The sequence below is a fragment of the Lepeophtheirus salmonis genome, chromosome 7 (genome assembly GCF_016086655.4).
Source record: "Lepeophtheirus salmonis chromosome 7, UVic_Lsal_1.4, whole genome shotgun sequence".
NCBI lineage: Eukaryota > Metazoa > Arthropoda > Copepoda > Siphonostomatoida > Caligidae > Lepeophtheirus > Lepeophtheirus salmonis.
Genome location: NC_052137.2, coordinates 12,827,913 through 12,852,392, shown reverse-complemented (window position 1 = coordinate 12,852,392; position 24,480 = coordinate 12,827,913). Strand labels below are relative to the sequence as shown.

At 31.6% G+C, this 24,480-nt stretch overlaps 2 protein-coding genes across 2 annotated transcripts in view; both read left to right on the top strand.

The window, feature by feature from the left end:
* The window catches only part of LOC121121944 (tachykinin-like peptides receptor 86C), a 102,360-nt gene that overhangs the window by 11,793 nt on the left and 66,087 nt on the right, over positions 1-24,480 (top strand). The window contains exons 2-3 of the mRNA XM_040716933.2: positions 10,059-10,170; positions 16,229-16,330. Of these exons, the coding sequence (XP_040572867.1) occupies positions 10,059-10,170; positions 16,229-16,330 (214 nt within the window). The remainder of the gene's footprint in view (positions 1-10,058; positions 10,171-16,228; positions 16,331-24,480) is intronic.
* Positions 12,765-13,876, top strand: LOC121121945 (uncharacterized). Its single transcript, XM_040716934.2, has 2 exons — positions 12,765-13,416; positions 13,492-13,876. The coding sequence occupies exons 1-2, from the start codon at positions 12,903-12,905 to the stop codon at positions 13,722-13,724; spliced, it is 747 nt and encodes a 248-aa protein (XP_040572868.1). The 5' UTR covers positions 12,765-12,902; the 3' UTR covers positions 13,725-13,876.

Genomic DNA, 24,480 nt, shown 5'->3' with positions numbered 1-24,480 from the left:
CCAGAGTAACTTCTACTCGTTAACATTTCCTTCCGTTCGACCATCCTTTGTTTTCTTTGTTCAAAGTCACTGCATATCCTAGCAATTCTAAGGACCAGACTCTAGGGATATTTTTAGGTACTGAATTTTGTCACATTCTTTCCTGTAAAGGTCAGTTATCAACTTGCCTTTTTTGATAGAGATAGTAGTGTCAAGGAAAGTTGTGGATTCGTTCTGGAAGTGATATTTTATCTTTGCATGAAGTTCATTGATCTTCTGCATGAAGATCTTGAATTCTACCTTTGTACTAATCCTTATCAAGAAGATGACATCAATGAATCTCTTGTAGATTATAAGAGACATTCCAAGAATAAGATTGGCTAGTCCTTTAATGAGTTAATCTATGAATCCTGTGAAGATATTGGCATATGTGGGTACCCCCCTTGTCGCTTGAGCAGTTCCTAGTAGTTAAATGAATATCTCCTTTTTGAACTAAAATATTTTGCAGGTGAGGACCAAGGCAAGAGCTTCATGGGAACTACTGTAGGAAGTGATAAGGATTTTTTTGTATTCAAGGCTTCTTAAAAGCATTTAATTCCCTCATCATGGGATATGTTGGAATAAAGACTAGTAACACCCACTAACACTGAGAAGGCATGGTTAGGAAGTAGTTCGCCCTTTTTTGATTTCTTTCGAGTCTCTTAGGAAGTGGGGAGTGTCTTTGACTTAGCTTGGGATATCCTATACTAGATCTCTTGCACAGTGATCTACAAGCATACTCCTGTTCTCAGTGATAGATTTGTTCCCACTAATGATTGGTCTTGGAGGGAGAACTTTTCTCTTTACTGCTTTGTGAACCTTGTGTAGAAGGTAAAACCTGAATGGGTTCTTTTCTTTTGAATTTAAAGTTTTGATATCTTCTTTGGAAATGCCATCAGTGACTCCAATTTCCTTTACGTCTTGAGATATCTTTGACTTAATGTTTCTCACTTTTTTCTCATTAATCTTAATGCAGTAGATTGGGTTTGTCCAGATGCTCCTTTGCTGACTCAATGTAGTCCTCATAGTCCGTGATAACAATCCCCGATCCCTCATCGGTAGACTTAATGACTATCACTCCTGAACTTGATCAGATTTGTCGAGGCTTCTTCCTCATTGTTTTTTTTTTGGGAATGCCTTTATTTTTTTGTGATACAATAAATTCCCTTGTCATAGTATTACAGAACATTAAGTTTTGTACTTGTGTTTGAAGGTATGTTGGTTTTCTTTTTCTTGCACATGGAATGTGGAGGTTTCTCTTCATTTGGATTATTTTCTTTGAAGTGAAAAAAATCTTTCCATTTGAGTCTTCTTTAAAATATTCCATGCTTTTAGAGAGGGTCAACTGTAATGGGGTTACACAATAATTGAGATATCTGTTCAAAAGAAATATCATTGAGAAAGTGAGTTCTACCTGGGAAAAGTCGTGGAGCAGGCTAATAAATTCTGATTTTTTTTCTTTTCCAACAAATTTATTTTACAATTGAGTAACTATAAAATTTTTGAAAAATGCAACAATACCTTGTTGGATATAGACGGAGTATTTACAATTTTTCTAGGCAAAAAATTAAAACGTGCAATCTATTTGTACAAGTTGTAATTTTTATAAGGAAATTGTACAAAATAAAAGGAGCAGTTAATATTTACAAGCCAAATGCTTCCATTTTACCTTTTCGATACGATTTCCGTCAATTAGAAAAAACATCAAAACTCTTAAGGGGCTAGGTTTGAACATATTTCTTTATTGCATAAACTCAAGTAAAATTTAAATGAAACCAAAAAGTCATATTTATAGAGAATAAAGATGTTTTGCCACATTTATGAACATAAATAGGATAATCTCTTGCATAGTTATTTCCCGTAATTCTAAGGAATAAATATGCAAACATTTGCATATACTTAAGTATTCATACAGCTATAGGTATTTACAATCATATTTTAAACTTATTAAATGATAAGGCACAATATATACCTACATATATTGTATATCATACCAGCAGGTATACAAATTAAAAAATGAGACTATTATATGACAAAAAATTTCTTTGATGACATATTACCGGGCCGTGCAGAATTATTTACCGATTTTTGTTCAGAACATATTGCTGACAATAATGACATTTCGAATGACTTGAGAAACAATTTATTCATACATTTTTAGAATAATAAAATAGTTTGTGATCAAATTTAATCAATGTAGCCACCATTCGACTCAATGACACTGGTCAGGCGACGTCTGAAGCTGCCACAGACTTGCTGGATGTAATCAGCGTCCATGGAGGCCCAGGCCTTGTTAACAGCAGCCTTTAAGGCATTTATATTCTTGTGTCGTTTTTTGCAGGCCTTGGTCTCCACGTGCGCCTAGATAGAGAAGTCTAGTGGGTTCAGATCTGGGCTCTGAGGTGGCCAGTAGTCCTTGGCCAAAAGTTCATGTTGTCCTTGAGCCACTCCTGAGCTTTGTTGGAAGCGTGGGCGGGTGCTTCATCTTATTGAAAAACCCAAGGAGAGTTGCCGACTATGGATTTGATCCACGGAAGGACCTTGGACGCCAGAATCTTCACATAATCCTCCGCTGTTAATTTGTAGCCAGTGGGGAACCATACCGGCTTCATGGCCTTCCCGTTGATCTTGCACATCTCCAAAGCTCACAACACGGTCATTTTGCCTGTTGAAAACAGGATCGACCGTAAAAGTTTTCTCATCTAAAAAAATGATGATGCCCCCAGATGAGCTCTTGATATCATTCAAGATTTTCTGGCACGCTCTAGTCTGACTTCTCGCTGACGTTCAGTTAGCAGAGGGCGTTCAGTACGCCTCAGGGACTTTCCTCCATCCCTTTTCAATGCCCTTGAAACAGTTGATCTCGACGTTCCGATCTTTCTGGCCATGTCGGCAATGGACCTGTTGGGAGTCCTCTTGAACACTGCCTTTACTTACCTTGTTGAGACAGTGGGCTTCCTGCCAGCCCCAGGGGAATGCTTGAGATCGCCCCCAGCCTCCAAGCGCTTGGAAATGTTGTAAATTGTCTTCAACGAGGCCCCAACCTGTTCTTTAATTTTGTTATGAGGCACTTCCGCTTGGAGGAGGGCTACAATTTTGATCCTCTTTGTTTCCTGATTGGACATGGTCTCACGTGTGGAAGCTGTTACGCTCTCACAGGAAGGATTTTTGTTTATTTTAACAGTAAAAATACGAAACAATCAGATTGGTTGCCACAAAACCTCTTAAAAAAATATATATACATCATCGGTAAATAATTTTGCACGGCCCGGTATATAACAAATGAAAAACGTCTCGAAAAGTTTAAAATAAATCTTAAAAGCTATGATAATAATAATTAATCATTCAAAGGTAACAAATATAACCATATTAGGGCATGAGCATTGTTTACTTATATTAGTTTGCTTACAAAATGATCTCAGTTGGTGCCGTCTTGTGACAAAATAACACAACTCTGTGCATGATAATATTATATGAAATGTCTGATATTAGCAGTTGTATCAGACATTTCCCATAGTTTTTAAGCGTCGACGTAAATAAAAAATTGGCTTTAACTTGATTTAAAAAAAAAATTATATCAACGCTCCATTTTATATGATTACACTGACACGTAGTTACTCAATACTCAAGAATTAAAAAATATGTTGATATGTATCATTAATGTAAGTCCTCTGAATTTTTTAGCTGGCCCGGTTCTTTTCGGAATTGGTAATCTGAAGAATAATTTTTTTTTTCCTTTAGCTGTTGTCATTATTATTGAATTCCTGAGTTGAAAACATATTTTCCTTGGGACTTATTAATATGATTACATTTTTATTTCCTTGATCCCAAATACCTTTTTTTCATTCAAACATAAAGATAAACTTTGTTTTATTTTATAGGGCATCCTTATATATGTAATTTGGAAGAAAAAAATGTTTTCAAATTGTAACTAATTAGGATATGAAGCAAAAAAATATATATATAATATGAACCATCACTTATCAGAGGATCCAGAAAATAACCTCTGGGATCAATGCTCTCAATTTTTGATGAAACTTATTAAATAACTTCAAAACAGACTTTCTGAAAATGTAAAAGTATTAAATACAATGTCTATGTTCGGTGTTGGAAACCCTCTTTGTGTTCTGAAGTAACATCCAAATATCCATGGTGAATAACAATTCACTGTGATTCAAAAAATGATATTAAATGGAGAAAGATTGGCAGTAGTTGCAGCTGTACCCTCTTTTAATGAAAAAATATTGTCTGTCCCTGTCATTGAAAGAGCAAACGGTGAACAACAGGCTAATGTAATGTTTTAAACGAGTTGAATATAAAAGATCCAACAGCATCAAATACTGAAGCTCATAAAGGATCATGTTTTCTTATTGAAAGAGCTCTAGAAAAACATATTCTTCATTTAGCCTGAAGGAGTAATTATTAAATTTTCATAGAAGTCTATTTTTGGTAAGAGTACAAGTCGACAATATCCAGTGTTTGGGGAGCTTTAAAAAAATGAGTGAAATAAATAAAGAATCTGTGAAAACTTTGGATATTTTCTAAGATTCAGTTTTGAGCATCATGGGGATCAAGCCAAGAAACAAACAATAGCAGCAAAGTCGTAATGATACCAAACCATTTTTTTGACACCTTATTAGACATGTACGTACTACATGACTGCTTCATCGAGCCAAAATAAACAAACAGTATCAATTCTGTATATGTGGAAGTGATGTTGCTGGTACAGCAACATAACCCTAAGAAATACTTCTGAACCAATAAAAAAAAATAATGGGAAATGTAGTGAGGAAAAAATACATTTATCATTTTCCACCCGAAACCCCTTCATTAAAACTCTTGTGTTTGATTCTCCTAAAGTCAATTCCTACTTTAAGTGAACTCTTTCCTTAATAAGTGTCCTTTTGTGTCATCAATCCCGATAACGCACGAATCACTAAAAATAGTTTCTATTACAAATATCAATTTCATTTATAAGTTTGAATTCGTGCTGTACTGCAAATAGGGACAATGATACATCTTGAACACTTCAAGACTACCTCCCAATTTTCTTAGCATTTGTTACCTTCGGAAAACAAGTAAAATATTATTTTGAACACTCAAAGATAATATGCTCCTCTTTTCTCAATATTTTGGTCTATAATGCATTATTCTATTATGCTATCACATAAAAATAGTTATGTAGAACGTTAAGTGACTATGTGCTTTAAAAATTATAAGTGAACTTCATAACTTTAATCAATTTCTATTGTAATATCTGAATATCGTTGCAATTTCCAAGCTTATTGACTCAGGAATCTTCTTCTAAACAGCTAAATTGTTTGTATACATATTGGAATATTACTCTCTCGAAGATTTTCATTGAACACATTAAAAACATAAATTTTATTTGAGTAGAATAAATATTATAGATTAAAAGCAGTACCTATTACATCATCATTGAATAATAATATCATAGATTACTAAACAATAATTAATTGAAATGTTTATACTAGGGGGTTGGTGTTAATTTATCAAAATGAGAAAATTAAATTTTACCCCAAATTTTCGAATGCAGGAGCTTATTTTAAGCACTCCCAGAAAAAAATAATTCATTTCCAGCGAACCTTCCCCCTCATTCACCCATGAATGCGTATTTTTTTAATCTATTTTCAAAGTAATAAGAAAAAGGTCGTAAATGTTGTTATTATTAAAGCCTTTAATGCGTAAAGGAGTAGTTATATAACATTTTGAGTTTATAAAGTACAGTTGAGTATCCTGAATAAGTTTGTCCCCACGTCATACTTTATCTTTCTATATAGAAATTGGAGACAACTACAGAGAAACGTTGAAATTAAATTATCGCAACCTTTTAATAATAAGGAAATAACTTTGGTACGTCAAGCGAAGGAACGAGAAGTGAAGAAAAGAATTTTTTGACGAATGAAGAGAAGGATCTCGACTTTTTCCAATTATTCGGATAATTAGCACTTCGAAATTAAAACGAAGGTAACATTGTGTGGAAGAAGTTGTGAATTTGGCTCTTATAGAGTATTAGAAGGAGGATAGGGGATGAGTTCTCTCGGAGTCTATCCGTTGACTGAGGGATGAGGCCGGAGGAAATTATATCTAATTATGTAAGAGACTACGACTTGTAGAATTACTTTCAGGAATACTTTGTATGGGAGTCGTAGTTTGCAAATTACTAGTTGAGTTTTTCTTCTTGTATATCAATAAACTCTGATAATAGTGAATTCAATTGCCTAATTCGAGACCTAATAATTCGTCTTAATATTATATTACATTAATTATCATTTGATTTTGTGATGATTTTATCGATCATAATACTTGGAATAAGTTTACATGTAGGATTATACAATTATAGGAGCTTTTACTGTATATTTCTATACCTAACAACTATATTATAATATTAACTAAAATAAATAACTAAAAAATAAACACGTCTATTATTAATAATATAATTTAAATTTACTTACTTATTGTATATAAAATATGAACAAATCAAATTTTATCATATTGACGCTTAGTTTACAGTCTATCATTATGTCCTTTGTTCAAACTTAATTATTTGTGCGTTACCTATATGATGTTGTGTTACAATTTTATCGATCACAATTTTTCGAATAAGTTTTTACTTTTTGTTGCGTCTTGACGAGGGAGAGACACAAACTTATTTATAGTTGGAGAGATCCAGGATGACCGAGAGACATGAGGAGAAGAAATCACGTGGAGGAATAATATAACACTTATTCATAGGATCATGTGTATTCTAACCATACTCTAATTTATTTACAAAATACACGACTATTTATACTATTTAAAATACAGTACTTTAATACATAAAAGAAAATACAAGAAGATAAGAACAAGGGGAAAGGAAACATGAAATACATTACACTTTTTACCGGGAACAACTGCCATTTCTGACGGTTGGGCAGCCTATCCCAACCTTGGGAATAAATTAGATATAGCACACTTTACTGTTGTGCATAACTATAACTCTATGGATCCATTAACTGGAGCTCATATTCAGACAATTGAGTCTTTCTGGAGTCATTTCAAGGGTATACCCAGACGGTTAGGTGTAATGGACACCTCTGAAGAGCTTTTTTTAACATATCTCAACGCGTATATGTGGAGGTAGTATCTTAAGGATATTAGTTATTTTTATAGAACTCTTGACGACATTATAAGACAATATCGGATATGAGGTTCTTTCATATTTTCATTCAATTCTTGAATGAAATAACTCAAAAAAGTCGAGATCCTTCCCTTCATCTGTCAAATATTCATCACTTCGGGTTCCTTAGCTTGACGTACCGAAGTTATTTCTTTATTATTAAATGGTTGGGATAATTTAATTTCAACTTTCCTCTGTCGCTGTCTCCAAATATTTCGAGAAAGAAAGAGAAAGTATGACGTGTGGAAAAACTTATACAGGATACCCGTACAGTTTAAAGGTCATATAAAAGGCCAAAGGTCAACTTTTTCAAAACTTTTTATTTTAACGTGTGTACTGGGAATTTTTAAGGTGATCCGTTAATTTGATCTTCTGTTGTATTTTAATGAAAAAGTTATGTTTCTAAAGTTTCAGTCTTCAAAGGGTCCTTTTTGACCTCTATAGCTATTGTATAATGACTTTTCTGAACAACATTTTCCATTTGTAAAGGGATTCAGACGTTTTAATTTTTATTTAATGTGGCTCAATTTCCAAAGTTTTCTCAAGTGATACATATGACTATAATCCAAACTTTCCATTTTGAAGAAAAACAAATGTGTCACTAGGGAATGCTTTGGATTTTCAAACGATCAGAACCATTGTACTTTAATCCGATTAGCAACATCCACAAATGTTTTATACAAAAAATAAGCTCTTAAAAGGAAGGAACTTTATCTTGATCTGAAAACAACAAATCTGAAGATATCCTAGATATTTCCCAGCCAGCCAGTCAGTCCTTCAATTAATTCAAACATAATTTTATAATAACCAACACGATTTATGGGAACACTATTTCAAAACTTATATCTATATAAAAAAAAGGTTGAATACATAAATTTCAACACTTTACTAGTACGGCATTAATGTAGATATTTTGTCCTCTTTTCTGTTCCTCTCTCTTTTCATTTGGAGGACACGTTTTCCTTATAGTTCTTCAAATTGGTACTAGGAAAACTGCCCTGGGGAAAATTACCCGTATTTTGTTCAAACTTAATTATGAATATTAACCAAGGTTGTGCCCTTAGCAGTATTGCAGTTCCAGTTCTTGAACTGCTAGAATCGGAACCGACAAAGTATAACCGAGACCGCAATATATTGTTTATCGGTCTCAGTTCTTGTGTGTTCGTCCCTAAATAGGATATGTAAAGAAAACTAAATAAATATTTAAAAAAAATAGTTTTAATCAATAAGTGAATTTTCTTTGTTGTTTTTTTTGTAAAATTGCAGAAAGCTTTTTCCAATTATTTTTTACTTTGCCAGGGTAATACAGTTGTGCCTGAGTTCCAAATAGCTAAGGGCTTCTTATGGATCTGCAAAGGGGTTTTAGGTACAAGACAGCGTAAATAAAAGAGTTAAGGGGTGGGGTAGATTATGGATAAAGGTCTGTTACTGAGCTTGTCAGGGCCTATAACATAATTACTATAATATTTCTTAAGCCAGGGTTTCCCAAATTTCCCTAAACAAAGCTCCCCCTACACTAATACATTTTAAACTGAGGCCCCCTTTATACGAGTTTTCAGGGCCCCTGTTGAAACTTGGGGTACTATACACTCTGCGCATAAGGCAGCTGCACCCCTGTTTGTATGGAATATCATTTCCTAGACCCGAATTTTCTAGTGACACCCGTTGTTTTAAGTTCCTGTTACCAAACAGATCAATTATAAAAAAGAACCGAGACCGGAAGCGAGAACAATAAAGCTGAACCGAGACTGAGACCGAAGCCTTTAAAATGAGATAATCGATATTTTTGGGGGTAAATAAAAAAACCCAAATGTCTAGGCTTCCTCATATCTTTGAATAAGGTATTTTGAGAGAGATCCTGGGATTATTTCTTCTTTTTTTTGTGGGGGGCATTAATAAACCATAAATATTATGAAAAATAAGTTATTCTCTTTATATTTTAAGAGAAAGAAATGATACATTTTAAGGTAGTCTCCCTCAAAGTTAAAAACCAAGAGACGAAACAAGGACCATGGGATCAATATTTGTACAAAGTAGTGCTCGTACCAAATAATATACATATATAATTGAAAGCGTGCGCGGAAAACTAACCCGGAGAAAATTGTCGGTAAAAGATTGCCTTCGATAAAATTGGAAATGAGGAAATTTGACAGTGGCGTAGTTTTTTTTTTTTTTTACTTAACCCTAAAAAAATAATGGGTTCTATGTATAGTTTAAGTAGAAAACATATAAGAATTTATTTTTCCAAGTCTTCTTTTCTAAAAAAAAAAGTTCATTCATAAATATAATCCTAAGGAGATTTATATACAGCAATATTACGTCATTCTTCCCCAAGATTTTTTTTAATTTAGAAAAAAATTATTTTTGTTTCGATATGATGGTACACATTTAAAGTTTTGTTTTACACTATCCTATGATCCTATGAGGTGTCCATACACTGAAGATACTAAATTTTGGTATTTCAGTTGCCGGTGATTTTTTCATATTTTTCTCCTTAAATATATTTTCATAAAGATTTGAGGGATATCCACTAAAAAAAGATGCACCATTTAATTGGTAACAATAACTTATTTAATAGTAGTGAATTATTAGTCGATACGATCATTCTGCAAAGAACTTGAAAATGTTAGTTTGTCCAGAGTCAATCCATTTCTAATATAATGTAAAAGGTCAAAATACAAATAAGTCTGTTTGGAGTTTGTTAGGAGATTATTTTTTTTTGAATTGATAAAAAATATATTTTTTTTTATAAATAAACACAAGTACAATTATATATTTAATTTTTTTATTGAAATTAATCCTATTTACAAACTATTAGCGTATAGGTATAAAAATATATATTTAAATATTTATTTTTTAGGACATCGGAGAATGTGGAACACTACCAACTATTTGCTCGTTAATCTCAGCATTGTTGACCTTCTCATGACGATTTTCAATACCATCTTTAACTTTATTTATATGAGAGACAAGTAAGTCATATATCAAAATCAATCATAAATAAAATGCCGTATTCATCATATTTATTGATGCCCTAAATTCCTTCATTGCATGCAATTCTCATTTTTACTCATTTTTTATACTCATAAATAGCTTATATACAAATCTTTATATAATGTAGGAATAGAGAAATATATTTTTCTTCGTTTTTTGCACATTTTTATAGGTAGATAGGGTATTAGAAGGATTACACTAATCATAATTATACTTTTGCTCTTTTTGAAACATTCTACATTTGTACATCGAAGGGTTAAGAATAGTAATGTGTCGGCCCTTGAATAGGGACCAAAGTCCAGTCTAGCCTCACTTGTTTGTCCTTAAACATGAGCGTCCGTAAGAAGTGGGATGGCAAATGAAGGAATTTTGAGTGTTTAGTAGAACTTTTTCCCATCATTTGGGGAAAATTATTCAGCAGAGCAAAAAATTTAAAATTTGGAAATTAAATTTTTTGGGAATAGCTTTTTGTAATTTTTTTCAAAAAAATTAAATATTTTTTTTTTTTGAAAAAAAACAAATTAATTTGTTGTAAACAGTGGCAGATTTTTAAAAAATTTTGTGAATAGTTATTGATTTATGAAATTTCTTTTCACAAAAAATTTAATATTTGTAATTTTTTTCCAAAAACTAAATTTTTTGTGAATATCTGTTGATATCTGAATTTTTTTGAAAAAATAATTTATTGTGAACAGAATCAGATTTTCAAATTTTTTGAGAATAGCTATTGATTTATGAAATATTTTGTGAACAACAGTGGATTTTTAAATTTTTTGTGAGAAGCAGCCGATTTTTGAAATTTTTTGTGCATTTCTATTGAGTAAAGATTTTTTTTTTTCAAAGGATGTAATTTTTTTAAAATAGCTTTGGCTTTTTAATTTTTTTCTAAAAAATTTAATATTTGAAATCGTTTGCGAAAAAATTTTAATTTTATTTTAACAGAAATAGATTTTGGAAATTATTTGTGAAAAGGAGCAGAATTCTAAAAAAAATTTCAAAAAAGTAATTTTTTGAGAATTTTTTTTTCAAATTTCAATTTAATTTTTTCCCCCAAATTTTTTTTTTTTTTTTTTTTCAAAAAATTGAATATTTGAAACTTTTTTCCAAAAATTTCACTTTTTGAGATTAGATATGTACTTCGGTAATTTATTTCAAAAAATTTAATATTCAAAATTTAATTGTTCAAATTATTTTCAAATATTTTTTTTTTCTTTTAATCAAAAACCAAACCCTCCTTCAAAATATAATCTTGCAAAAGCCCCAGGCTAATATCTAACTTTTTAGAGTTACATTATAGATATTAAAAAAATTCCAAGAAGCTTTTTTTTTTTCATATAAATTCATTATTAATTATGCATATATGCTTATCCTTCTCTAAGATAAATAAGTTGGATTTGCACATACCACTATCAATAAATGACTCTTATCTTGCTCGTCAAAGTATATTTTGCATTTGAAAACAGGTCACTTTGAATGATCAGTAATAATACTCTTATTTTGCAACAGAAAGATTGCAAAATTGTCCCCCTTTACTCGTTCAATCTATCGCTTCACTTATTGTAGGAAAAAATTACAGGAGAGAAAATAATATATAAATTATTTAGCAGGAGTTACCATTTTTTGAGGTACTTTTTTTGTTACTACAAGGACACTACTTATAAGCTCATTTGCTCATTCATGTTCTTACATCTAAAGGTCGACATATGTATGTACATATGGCGATGTAAATCCTGTTAATTTTTTGGCTGGCCCGTTTTTGTTTATAATTAGTAATCTAAAGGATGAATTTTCTTTTTATTATTTAATTCCTGAGTGGTGAACATCCTTTCCTTAATAGATTCAATTATATTCAAAACCTGGTTGAACATTCGTGTGTGCTCATAAAAAAACCCTGAGGATTTGTTCCGGAGTTATAATTGTAAGTCATTTTTCGACTCAAAGTAGAATTGGAAATCGACACCGGAGTAATTTTTGACAATGCCCTTGTTTATTCCTTCCCTCACTCCTCTTTTATCGCAGCTATTCGATATTTGGTTTCTTTTTTTTTTATACATATGTTGGTATTATTATTACACATATCAATACTGATCTGTGTAAATTTGATTAGAGTTTTATATTGTAGTTGTCCTTATATATTATCTGTTCCTGTTTATATTAATTATCTTGTTGCTAGCTGCGTAGCGTGTATGTATATAATAACTATTTTGTCTTAGTTGATTAAAGGAAGTCTCAGTACGAACAATTATTCTCCAGATATATCTTTATATTATTACAATCCAGCAGGTTATGAGGCCAGATACTTTGATGTTGTGCTTGAATTGATTAGTGAAATATATATAAAGTGATATGTCTCTGAATAGAATGCCCATCTTTCCCCATGTGGAAAATTAAGTGTCGAATGGCATTGATGAAGGAGAATCTTTGGGAAAAAGTTACAGAAGAAGACATGGAGCCTAAGATAACGGCTGAGAAGTATACTGAGCATGTTGCATTTGGAATTCGTAAAGACAAAGCCCTTGCTATTATAATATTAACAATAGATACATCTCTACTATACTTAGTCAGTGATGCAACGAACCCCTCTGAAGTTTGTAGTCGACTGCAAAGTCAATTTCGAAAGCAAACTTGGGCAAATAAACTAGAATTAAGGAAAAAGTTGGTTGCTTGTCAGTTGAAAGACTGTGATAGTGTTTAAGGTCATGTCAAGACGATGACTGAAATATTTGATGAACTTGCCGGAATAGGGAGCAAGGTCGATGAGGAAGATAAGGTTGTGTATATATTAGCGAGTCTTCTTAAAGATTTTAATATACTTGTGACGGTATTGGAGGCTCATCCTGAGATATCAAAGTGGGAAATAGTCGTGGAGCGGATCCTGAACACAGAGAGGAAGCTTGAATATAAAACTTCAAAAGAACCTAAAAAGGGTTTAGCCATTGGGAGTGGACGGTTACTTAAATGTTTTGGTTGTGGCAAACCTGGTCACAAAAAAAGGGATTGTTACCAAATAAAAAATTTTACGGGTCATTTTCCCCACGGGTTGAAGAAAGGCCATAAAATTAACAAAGTGACCCCTTATAAATTTTGGAATGGTAAAAAGCCTGATTTGACAAATCTAAGAAGAATTGGTGATGTAGTCATGTTTTTATACCTAGAGAGTCGTCAAAAGCTGGACTTCAAGAGTAAAAGAATGGTGTTATTGGGATATGGAGGACAAGTAAAAGGTTATAAATTATATGAACCTAAAAGCTGAGAAATTATTTTTAGTAGATATGTTATTTTTGATGAAAATGTTATAGGTTTAAATGAAAATTATTGTGATCCTGAGCTTGTCAAGAAAGTGATAGTAATTGAGAACTCAAATGATGAAGCAAATTCAGAGGACGATATCGGTTATCGTTCTCCTCATAAGATTGAGGATAGTGAACAAGAACTCAGAAGAACTACAAGAGAAAAGAAACAACCAGATCTTTTCAGAGAAAAAGCATATGTGTTACATGAAGATCTGAGGTTCTACAAAGCTCAGATGTAACAGAGTGGAAGAAGGCTATAATAGAGGAACTTACGTCCTTGAAGAAAAATGAGGTTTGGGATTTGGTAGAACGTCCTGATAATAGAAGTGTTATAAAAACAAAATGATTATTTAAACTGAAGAAAGATGAAGAAAATAGGCCCGTAAGATTCAAGGCACGGCTAGTAGCGGAGATTATTCTCAAAGATATGAAGAAGATTATGATGAAACTTTCAGTCCTGTAATTAGGTTTGAAACTGTACGATTACTCTTAGCAATAGCTGCTGGAGAAGGGCTTCAATTACATCAGCTTGATGTGAAAACTGCCTTTCTTAATGGCGAAATAACTGAAAAAGTGTATGTTGAACAACCTGAGGGATTCAGTGAGCCTCTAAATGAAAAATTAGTCTGCAAATTGAAGAAAAGTTTGTATGGATTAAAACAAGCCCCTACATGTTGGAATTTTACATTAGGTCAACATTTAAAACTAATCGGTTTACTAACAATGAAAAAGTATTTGTTGCGCTGTATGTAGATGATATTTTACTCATTGGTTCTGAAGACAAATTAATTGATATAAAGAAGAAGATGAACTCTATGTTTGTGACTACAGATGGAAAACCTTTGCGATATTTTCTTGGAATAAATATATTACAAGATATTAAAAATGGATATATATGGATCAACATTTTGTCTGAGCATATTAGAAGGAACTAGATTTGAGGATAGCAAAACGGTGGAAACCCCTGTAGCTTTAGAAACAAAGCTGACAAAAATTATGGATGAAGAAATAGTAAAACCTGGTAAATATAGATCAATTGTTGGTAGTCTTACCTACTTATCTACTCGAACAAGACCAGATTTAGCATTTGAAGTTGGAGCTCTTGCCCGTTATTGTGATGCTCCTTGATCCGAACGTTGGGTTGCTCTGAAAATAATCCTTCGTTATTTGAAGAACACAAGGAATCTTGGTCTTTGTTATCGTAAAAGTGATAATGGAGAGCTCGTAGGATTTTCAGATTCTGATTGGGCTGTAGATCATGACGATAGGAAGCCAACAAGTGTTGAAATTTTCTTATACAATGAAGGATCTATATCTTTGAAAAGTCAAAAACAAAATTCGGTTGCGTTATCGACTGTAGAAGCCGAATATATGACTCTTTCAGCTGCATCACAAGAATGCATTTGGATTCGAAATTTATTGGGCAATATGGAAAGACCTTGTGATAGCGCTACAGTGATTTTTGAAGACAATCAGTCGACCATAAGCTTGACTAAGAACCCCCAATATCATGGTAGAGCCAAGCCTATTGATATAAGATATAATTTCACCAGAGAAATAGTGAAGGCAAACAAGATTACACTCGTCCACTGTCGGAATGAAGATATGGTGTCTGATTTGCTAACAAAAGGACTGTTTAAAAATTAATTTGTTAAATTATTAAAGCTTGTAGGAATTATTAATTTAAATGATCTGCATTGAAGTGGAGGTGTTAGTATTATTATTATTATGTCAATACTGATCCGTGTAAATTTGATTAGAGTTTTATATTGTAGTTGTTATATATTATCTGTTCCTGTTAATATTAATTCTCTTGTTGCTACCTGTGTAGAGTGTATGTATATCATTAATCACTCTTTTGTCTTAGTTGATTAAAGGAAGTCTCAGTAAGAACAATTATTCTCCAGATTTCCCTTTATATTATTACAATCCAACATTATACACAGGATTTTCAAATGTGAATTCACTTTCAAAATAGATTATTCATTACTCTAACATGTTGTGGCGCATAATAGTTGTAAGATCTACGAATTCGCCTTAAATCTGGATTTGATGCTTTCATTTACATTTGCAATAAAATTTGTAATTGGTTTCTATTTAAAAAGTTTCTTTGAGTCACCTTCATTTGGCATAATATCTAATATCGGCTGGTAGATCCAGGATGTAAATGTATAATTTAATTTTAAAAGTATTATTTTACCATTTCTTGCATTTACCTTTTCGTACCCCACCCAGACTACCTAGAACATATCTGTCTTCAATAACACATTCAAATTGATAAAAGCTTGTTAGGGTATACATATGTAAAAATAAAATTAATCAATTTCATCAGATCGGAAGAATACTAATTTAAAAAGAATAGAGCTCCATTTGAGTATAAATATATTTTGTAATTTTTATATGTAGTTGTATTCAAGAGCAACTTATCAGAGACTAAGAAACGACAATAGCTTTGAGAAGTCAAAGAAAAAAAAATGATATTGATTGTGAAAACCTATCTGGGGAACCACATCAATAATAGTAAGGATATTAAACTGATTCATCAATTTAAATATTTGTTTCAAATTGAATTCATTTCTCCTTTTGATTATCGTACAATTTGATTAAATGCACTTTAAAAAATGTACATATTTTTTATAAAGTAGATAAATGCTAAAAAATCCCAATTTATCAAATGTAGATAAAGAAAATAATACGTACTCATATAATTTAATAATTAATTTTGCTACCTACTATTTTATAGGAACTGGATATTTGGTCAAATATATTGCACAATCAATAATTTCGTTGCCTATCTCACAGTATCAGCCAGTGTTTTAACTCTTGTAGCCATAACATTTGATAGGTAAGTGTCTTTTGAAAAAGAAAGGAAAGTGTAATATGCTATCAATCAATTATGCGAAATTAATTTCATTTATAGAAATAGTTCAATAGAGTTAATATATAACGAATTCAGATATGATCTACCTCTAAATTTAAAAACGAATACTTTTTTCTGCAAAAACCTTATGTTTTATCTGTTTCTTCCATGATGGATTTATCATCTCCATCCTAGAATTATTCAAATAACTTTTGAGTTGTCATTTTTCGGAAACATAAATCTTGGCTTAGATATAATTCTATAATAGTATTTTTCCATTGCACAACTTTTCCCACCAAATCTCTTTTTATTTCCCCATTAAATGTTATAAGCCATTCATATCAACGTTTACATATTTATGAACCCTTGGCTTTAAGATACCTGATATGTGATAAAAAAAGTAAAAATGATCTTGAATTATTATAAACTATGTGTTTCATTTCAATCTTAGCATGAGAAAAAAAAAGCTATGAAAAGTTCAAGTTATAACTGAATAAAAATCCTCTAAAACAACGAATACAATTCAAAATGATTAGATGCTAAAATTAATTTTTAATTAAACATTACTCGCTATTAATGAAATAATTAATCCACTTACTAATGATAAAATATATAATAATACGAATAAATATCCACAAGAAATCTCTTTTAAAAACAGAACTCAACTGCCATCAGTATCCTTCCTCCTCTTTGAGATTAAATAACCTGTAAGCCAGGGTTATTAAAAATACAAGGTCAGACTATCATGTAATCGGGTTTGCTAGAATTTTCACTTTAATGTATTGTAACGACTGCAGATTTTGACAAAACACGCAACCAACCATTATTCACTATGACCTCAATATTAAAAAGAGTGGTCGAAATCAAACATCAGCCGTACACACGTTAAGGTATAACTTTGTATTTCTATTACCCTTCCTGTAAGGCTCCCGGATAAATTTCATAATAACTATGTACTTTATTTAAAAAATATAAACTGTTTTTGTTATCCAATTTGTATCAAAACCAGAGGGTACTTCAAATTTTTGCCATTTAAATTTCTTTAACTGATGGATCAATCTGAAGAATAAAAGAAGTATTTTATGTGAAAATATATCTATTTTTTTAATTTTACAAAATATTTCAAATGACAGCCTCTGACTCTAATTTTGAACTTTAAACTCTAAATATCTGTTTTGTTTTATAAGGCCTAATTTTTAGAAGTCCAAACTTGAATATAATATAGTTCTATCGAGAATTCCATAATGTTTAATTTAACTATCTCTACTTGCTAGGTTCATTAATTAAGTATGGGCATTTTTTTAATTTTTTTAACTAAGGTTAAGCTGTTCTATGCACAAATGAGACATTAGAAATAAATGAAGGAAGAAAGATCACGTAAAAAAAATAACATTAATAAAAATTTTAGTTTATATTTATCTGTCTCCTAAAAAAACCTGCCTAATCATTATTCACATATCAAAGAGCAAATACAACTAAATAAAATCTGTCATCATACAGAATTCCAATGAAATATACAAGCACATACCAAGAATAAGAACAATAGCAAATAAGAGTAAAAAAGTAATTCACCATTAAGAGTACCCACAGTCTCCATAGTAAGATTATTTTTTCTTAAAAGCTTTGTAAGACATTACAATTCACTTTAAAGAGTCCAAATATCTTGACGACATCAAGGTGTAATACACAAAGACATCTTTTATTTTCATTTCAGGACCTGAATGACTCACAAAACCTCTTGAAATGGCTTGCTGTTTTCTTTATTTACACACAATACAAAGAAGCGAAGTGAAGGAAATATAATTCCGTTTATTCGGTGATCGGTCAGTTGAGCATTGTTGCCGGACGCAGGATCATTATATGTATTCCCCTGTGTGAGTGTTAAAAATATGCGGATTTCTACTCCAGGGCATGAAAGAAAATTTAGAGTGCGAGTATTTATTTAGTAAAACTAAACGTAGTTTTATTTTACAAAACTACACACTCGAAATTTTTCATCATGTTCTGGAGAAGCTCAATTTACAAGTTTATATCATCAATGCTTCAATATCTTGTTATAAATTAGTAGAATTAAGTTATTAAGCTGAATTTTTGTTCTGTTTCCTATTTACCTTGTAAGAATGTTACGTTATGTTTTTACCGTCATTATGTCTCAAAACTCATTGAAAGAAAAGTGTAGACAGTATTCTGTTGAATATTTGAAATTTGGCTTTGTTAATTTTCCTCACAATGTTCAAAAACCAATGTGTCTTATTTGTGAGAAAAAACTCATTAACGAGGCGATGAAGACATCAAGGCTCTCTGCACACTTAAATAAAATGCATCCAGAGAAACAATATTACCAAACTACTTGCTAAATCAGGCAAGCTTCATTCAATTGGAGAGCAACTTCTTTTACAGGTAGTAGAAGAAGTTTTTCGCATAATAGTACACCATAGTTATCCTTATACTATTATTAAATGTATTCCTCTTAGTGATGATACTGTTCGAAGAAGAAATTGATGAAATGGCTGAAGATATTGAAGAAAGTTTGTGTGACATTCTTAAAAAACAAAGGGTTGGCTTGCAGCTGGATGAATTTAAGTTATCAGACAATGAAGCACTGCTCTTAGGGTATTGTCGTTTTATTAAAAACAATAAAGAAATGCAAGAATTACTGTTTGCAAAGGAATTGGATACAGATACATCATTGTGTGTTCTACAAACGGTGCTCCATCATTATCAGGAAAACATAAGGGACTTCTTTCTTATTTAAAAAAGGCAGTACCTGATGTTTTTACTATACATTGTGTAATTCATTGGCAGCATTTGATTGCCAAAAGCTTGAGTTGTCGTCTTCATAATTATCTCAGTATTGTTGTTAAATCAGTAAATAAGATCCAGAGTCAACCCCTAAATTCTCGAATATTTCGTCAATTATCTTGCTATAATAACGAAGAATTTTACCATCTTCCTCTACATACTGGAATTATCATAAGGAAACTGATTATAACGGTTTTATTCTCTTTTCGATTCAGTTGTGCAATTTTTACAGGAAAAGAAATGCAGTGATTTAAGTGATGGTCTCTTGGCATGCAAAACAGATATTGCGTATCTGACTGATTTATTCTGTAAATTTTAGGATTTAAATTTACAGTTACAAGGAGATGAAATAAGCTTAATTAATGCAAAACCGAAAATCTGTACTTTCATAGATAAGCCGTGTTTCTTTCGAGAAAACATTGGTCGTCAGAACATGCCAAGTCTTATCCAAGACTTTTCCAAGTCTTAAACTACTAACTGATGACACTAATACTTCTATAGATGATGATCTCTTGATGTATTGTGATCCTTTTAAATCTCTGCAGAATGACATAATTGAAAGATACTAAGATATCATAAATATGGAAATACTAGACTCAGTGCTGAATCCCTTCATTGATGGTTGTTCAAGTGAGACGAATTTTGTAATTCAAGAAGATTGAATTGCTGTAAAAAACACTTTTGAATTGAAGCTTCTCTTCACAAAATCGTACACTGATTTTTGGGTGCAGAAAGAAATTCCTGAAAGATATCCAAACTTGTGGGAGGCAATTAAACTTTATTTCCTTGCTTTCCCATCCTTTCACATGGCTGAAAGGGAATTTAGTGCAGTTTTTAGACTTCTTACAATGCAAAGAAATCGCCTGCAAATTGTAGAAAGGGAGATTTGAGACTACTTCTAAGCAGCATCGATCCTAAAGTGAGTGAACTAGTCAGAAAACACCAGTCCCATCCATTGCATTAAAATTTTTAAATAAAAGCTGATTCTCTTAAACACTTTTTTATTACACTATTAAAATTCATTTATATGTATATATCTTGGAATTTATAATATACAGTTGTAGGAGCGATAAAAATCATTCAATTATTTTGCCTATTTTTGGCTACAAAAAAGAATATCTCACCATTACCCATTATTATTGAACAAGGTAAAGATATATTTCATTGCAATTCCAACATCATATTTGGCAGAACGGGCTATTAGTGCAGCTATCCTGATTCTTTTAAAGTAAAGGAACAAATTTAGAATTATCAGCCGTCTTCTTCTTAGTGAATTTCAACCTGCTGTGGAGAAACTAATATCCCTACACCAAGTACACCAACCACATAAGCAAAAATTGTGAAAACCTATGATTAATTTATTTAAAAACCATTCTTAAAAAGTTTGTAGAGCGTTATAATATTGTTTTCTTGATTTCTAAGCGGAAAAATCACCATATTTAAAAAATACTAATTAAGAATTTTACGACGATTAGATTTATATTCTATTAATACAAACAAAATTGTAGTTTATGATCAGTGAATGGATAATGACGATAATTAATGAATAGAAAAAGAAATACAGTTTGCATTAAATAATATATAGTATGTATGTATATATATTATAATAGTAAGTAATAATCAAAAAATGAATAGCACGTAGTTCTTGTTCTCTTTTTTAGGGTTTAATTCCGGTAGTAAAAGTTGTGTTGAGTAATACACTGTGATGAAAATCCGATGTATTTCTTAGTTGGGCCATTCTTTTTGGAATAGGTAGTCTGAAGAAATTATTAAATTCCTGAGTTTCCTAAATAGATTCAATTATATTCAAAAACAGATTGAACATTCGTGTGTGCTCATAAAAGACGTAGCTTAATTCCTAATAGTTTCGTCTGCGTCATAATATTGTCTTCGTCATACATTGTCATTGTTTCGTCATAGTTCTATTTTATTTCGTCACAGTCAGAGTTTCTTCTTCGTCAGAGGTTCGTCAAAGGTTCGTTTTCGTCGGAGTTTCGTCTTAGTCAAAGTTTCTTCTTAGTCAGAATTTCGTCTTCCACAGAATTTTGTCTTCGTCAGAGTTTCGTTTTCGTTATGATTTTTGTCATATTTTCGTCTTAGTCAGAATTTCGTCTTTGGAAGAGTTTTCTCTGCATTTGAAACCATTTTTCTAGTTTGATGTATATTTTCTTAGTAATAAAGGACATTTGAAAAATAGGGTTTTAAAGTACAAAAAAGTATGTCAATATGTAGGTTCATAACTGATAACCAAATCATTGTAATTGGCAAAGGAACCCCTTATTCGAAACTCTATTTACTTTTCCTGCCCACAAGTTGTGCAATATACCAGCGGGGCACTTAGTGGGGTTAAACCCTATGGTAATTCACTGGGGTTTTCTTATAATTACTTCTACAGTATAACCAGATTTTGTAGTTATATAATCCATTTGACTTCCTACAGGATTTGGAAAGGCGTCTGCAAGGGGTAGGCTGGAGGAGATGGAGTCCTCCCCAAATTAAGGATTTTTTGTTTTTATTATCAATTTTGTTTTCGTTATTCTGACAGATTATACGCAGAGCCAAAAGTTTAATATAGAATTTTTTTCCAAAAAAATTAATTTTATCTGCCTAGCTATGGATTTTTGATTTTTTTTCAAAAAATTTAACTTTTGAAATTTGATTTTTAAAATTGTCTTGCTAAAAATTAAATTTTTTGTGAATATCTATGGGTTTTGAATTGATTTTCCAAAAAAATTAATATTTGAAATTATTTTTCCCAATAATTTAATTTTTTGTGAATAGCTATGGATTTTTGAAATTTTTTCAAAAATGTCAATTTTGGATTTTTTTCAAAAAATTCATAAAACCAAGTCCCCTCAAAATGTACTACTGTGGGTGCCCTGGGTCAGCATCAAGAATACGGGGCTCAGGCCTAGAAACGTTTAAGAGCCAAATAGTATTTGTTGAAGTTAAAAAGTAAAATATTCAAAATCTGTTAAATTTTAATCCAGGTTGTAAATCATTCATTTATCTGTGATTTTTTTTATTATTAAAGACATTCTCATTCTTTGTGGCTAGTGTTCCTTTTTTTTTTTTTTTTTTTTTTTGTACTTGTAGTCGTAATAGACAAATATTTACTTATTTAATTTGTTTGGTGTTCTATAATTTATTAAATATTTAAATTGAGTACATTATTTTTTAAGACGTAATGATTTTACAAAAATAACAGACTATAAAAATATCGGTTCAAGTGATTGGAAAAACTTTGTCAGAAATATTCATTTCATTTTTTCACCTGCTGTTTATGAATTCACATGCAGTTTATACAAAAACCATCACATACAAAGATATTGACTTTCCTAGTTCACCATCTTCAAGTTCGAATCCATGAAGTGTCTAATTTGAAAATATATGTACAGAAAAATGTCATTCTAATTCATTATTGTTATATTCGTGACTTCTTCTTCAGATCCTCTCCCTCCCCCCTTAAAAAAAGAAAAACGTTGAAGAGGTTTTTAGTGCCAATTTACTTAAATAAAAGTCCTGATGGGTCCTGATTCGGACCCATTACCAAATATTATCTATTGAGTAAATCAAAATTTTATGTGGTCGTAATATCAATATTGTAAAACACCTGGGCCTTCAATGAATGAACTCAAATGAATTATATACGTTAATATTTGCCTATTACGACTACAAATACAAAGAAAAGGGAGGACTGGCAATAAAGTATGATAATTTCTGTAAAAAAATATTTTTTTCTCACAGATACATGAATTATTCAAACGGGACTAAAATTTAGGGATTTTGAATATTGTACTTTTTAAATTCAACAAATACTACTCTGTAATTTATAGTTATGGCTCTTAAATGTTTCTAAGCCTGACCCCCCCCCCCTCCACATTCTTGATGCTGACCGCCTTTGCAAACACAGTAGCAAGTCAAATGGATAATATAAGTAAAAATTTTAGCTAAACTTTAGAGGTCATATAAAACACAATGAATTAGCGTTGGGTTATAAGCCCACTAGGTACTCCGTTGGAAAAAGTAAATAGAGTCTCGCATAAGGGGTTCATTTGCCAATAACAACGATTTGGTGGTGGGTTATGAACCTACTTTGGTCCATACTGATATATTGCACAACTTGGGGGATGATGAAATACATATTTTACGTGTAATGTGGAAAATTGGGCATTTTGCAAAACGCCCGTTCGAGTGCGCAATTTGCGGAATTCCCAGGCAATGTGCAACCTGGGCAATATATAAAATTTCTAATAGTGTGGTCATTTTACGTACATTAACTATGTCAGGTAAAATGATTGTGGGTAATTTGATAATTAAACAGTTCAAGTGCTAAACAATTTTATCGTTATGTTTGCCATTAAGTATAATACCAAAAAAAAAAAGAGGTTAGAAAGTTCTACGAATAACAACCCACCTTTTCGACCAAGGGTTTACTTACACAACCCATGGGATTTGGTATATTATAGGATATTGAAAGTGATCCTTAATTCTCAGGGAAGCGGTGGCGGTGGTTAATGATCCACTTTTTGAACTTGCAATTACTTTGCTCAACCTATGGGAGGGGTGTATTATAGGATATGCAAAGGCGTCCTTGATGCGCAGGGAAGTTGTGGGTAACGATCTCCTTTTGAACAAGTGGTTAACTTGTACAACTGGTGTGTATTATAATATTTTTTTGGAAGGGGTTATTGATAGTATGATAATAAACCAGAGTATCAAATTGTATCATAAAGCACAATGCCCGCTTTGATGGAAATGTTGCACAATGCCCACTCTGACGTGCATTTTCCACATTCCCGGTAACACATACATACATACACACTAATTATTAATTTAATATGCTTTAAGTAAAGTTTTGTGTTATGAGTTTGTTTTAAGACCATGGGGGCATGATGCACGAGCCATCAGTATCAGTAATTGCATTTATTTTATTGGGTTTGTAATCGTAAGTCATTAGTTTTTGTCAGAGTTTCGTCAGTGTCATAATATAATCTTTGTCAGACATTGTCATTGTTTTGTCGTAGTTATCTTTTATTTCGTCTTCGTCTTGTCTTCGTTGGAGTTTCGTCTTCGTCATGAAATCCTTTTTGATGGTTCCCCTTTCTTTTGGTTGAGGATAGACTCGATTTGTTTTGAAATTACTCCTGCTAGGATTCTATATGTTTTGTTCAAACCTGCCATTGGCCTCCAATGACCAAATTTACCTTTCTTTGGGATAAGTGCAATTTAACCACAGGTAATTTTTCATACTTCTCCATTAAAACTCCAAACTTTAAGAAAAACGGAACAAAAAAATCTGGGGGAGAGTAAAATGTTTTCCTCCTAAACCA

What these genes read in the sequence shown, in the direction of transcription:
- LOC121121945 (XM_040716934.2), top strand. Translation starts at nt 12,903, where the DNA reads ATGACTGAAATATTTGATGAACTTGCCGGAATAGGGAGCAAGGTCGAT. An exon ending in ATATGGAGGACAAGTAAAAG is followed by an intron (nt 13,417 to 13,491) that starts GTTATAAATTAT and finishes AAAATGTTATAG; the next exon opens with GTTTAAATGAAAATTATTGT.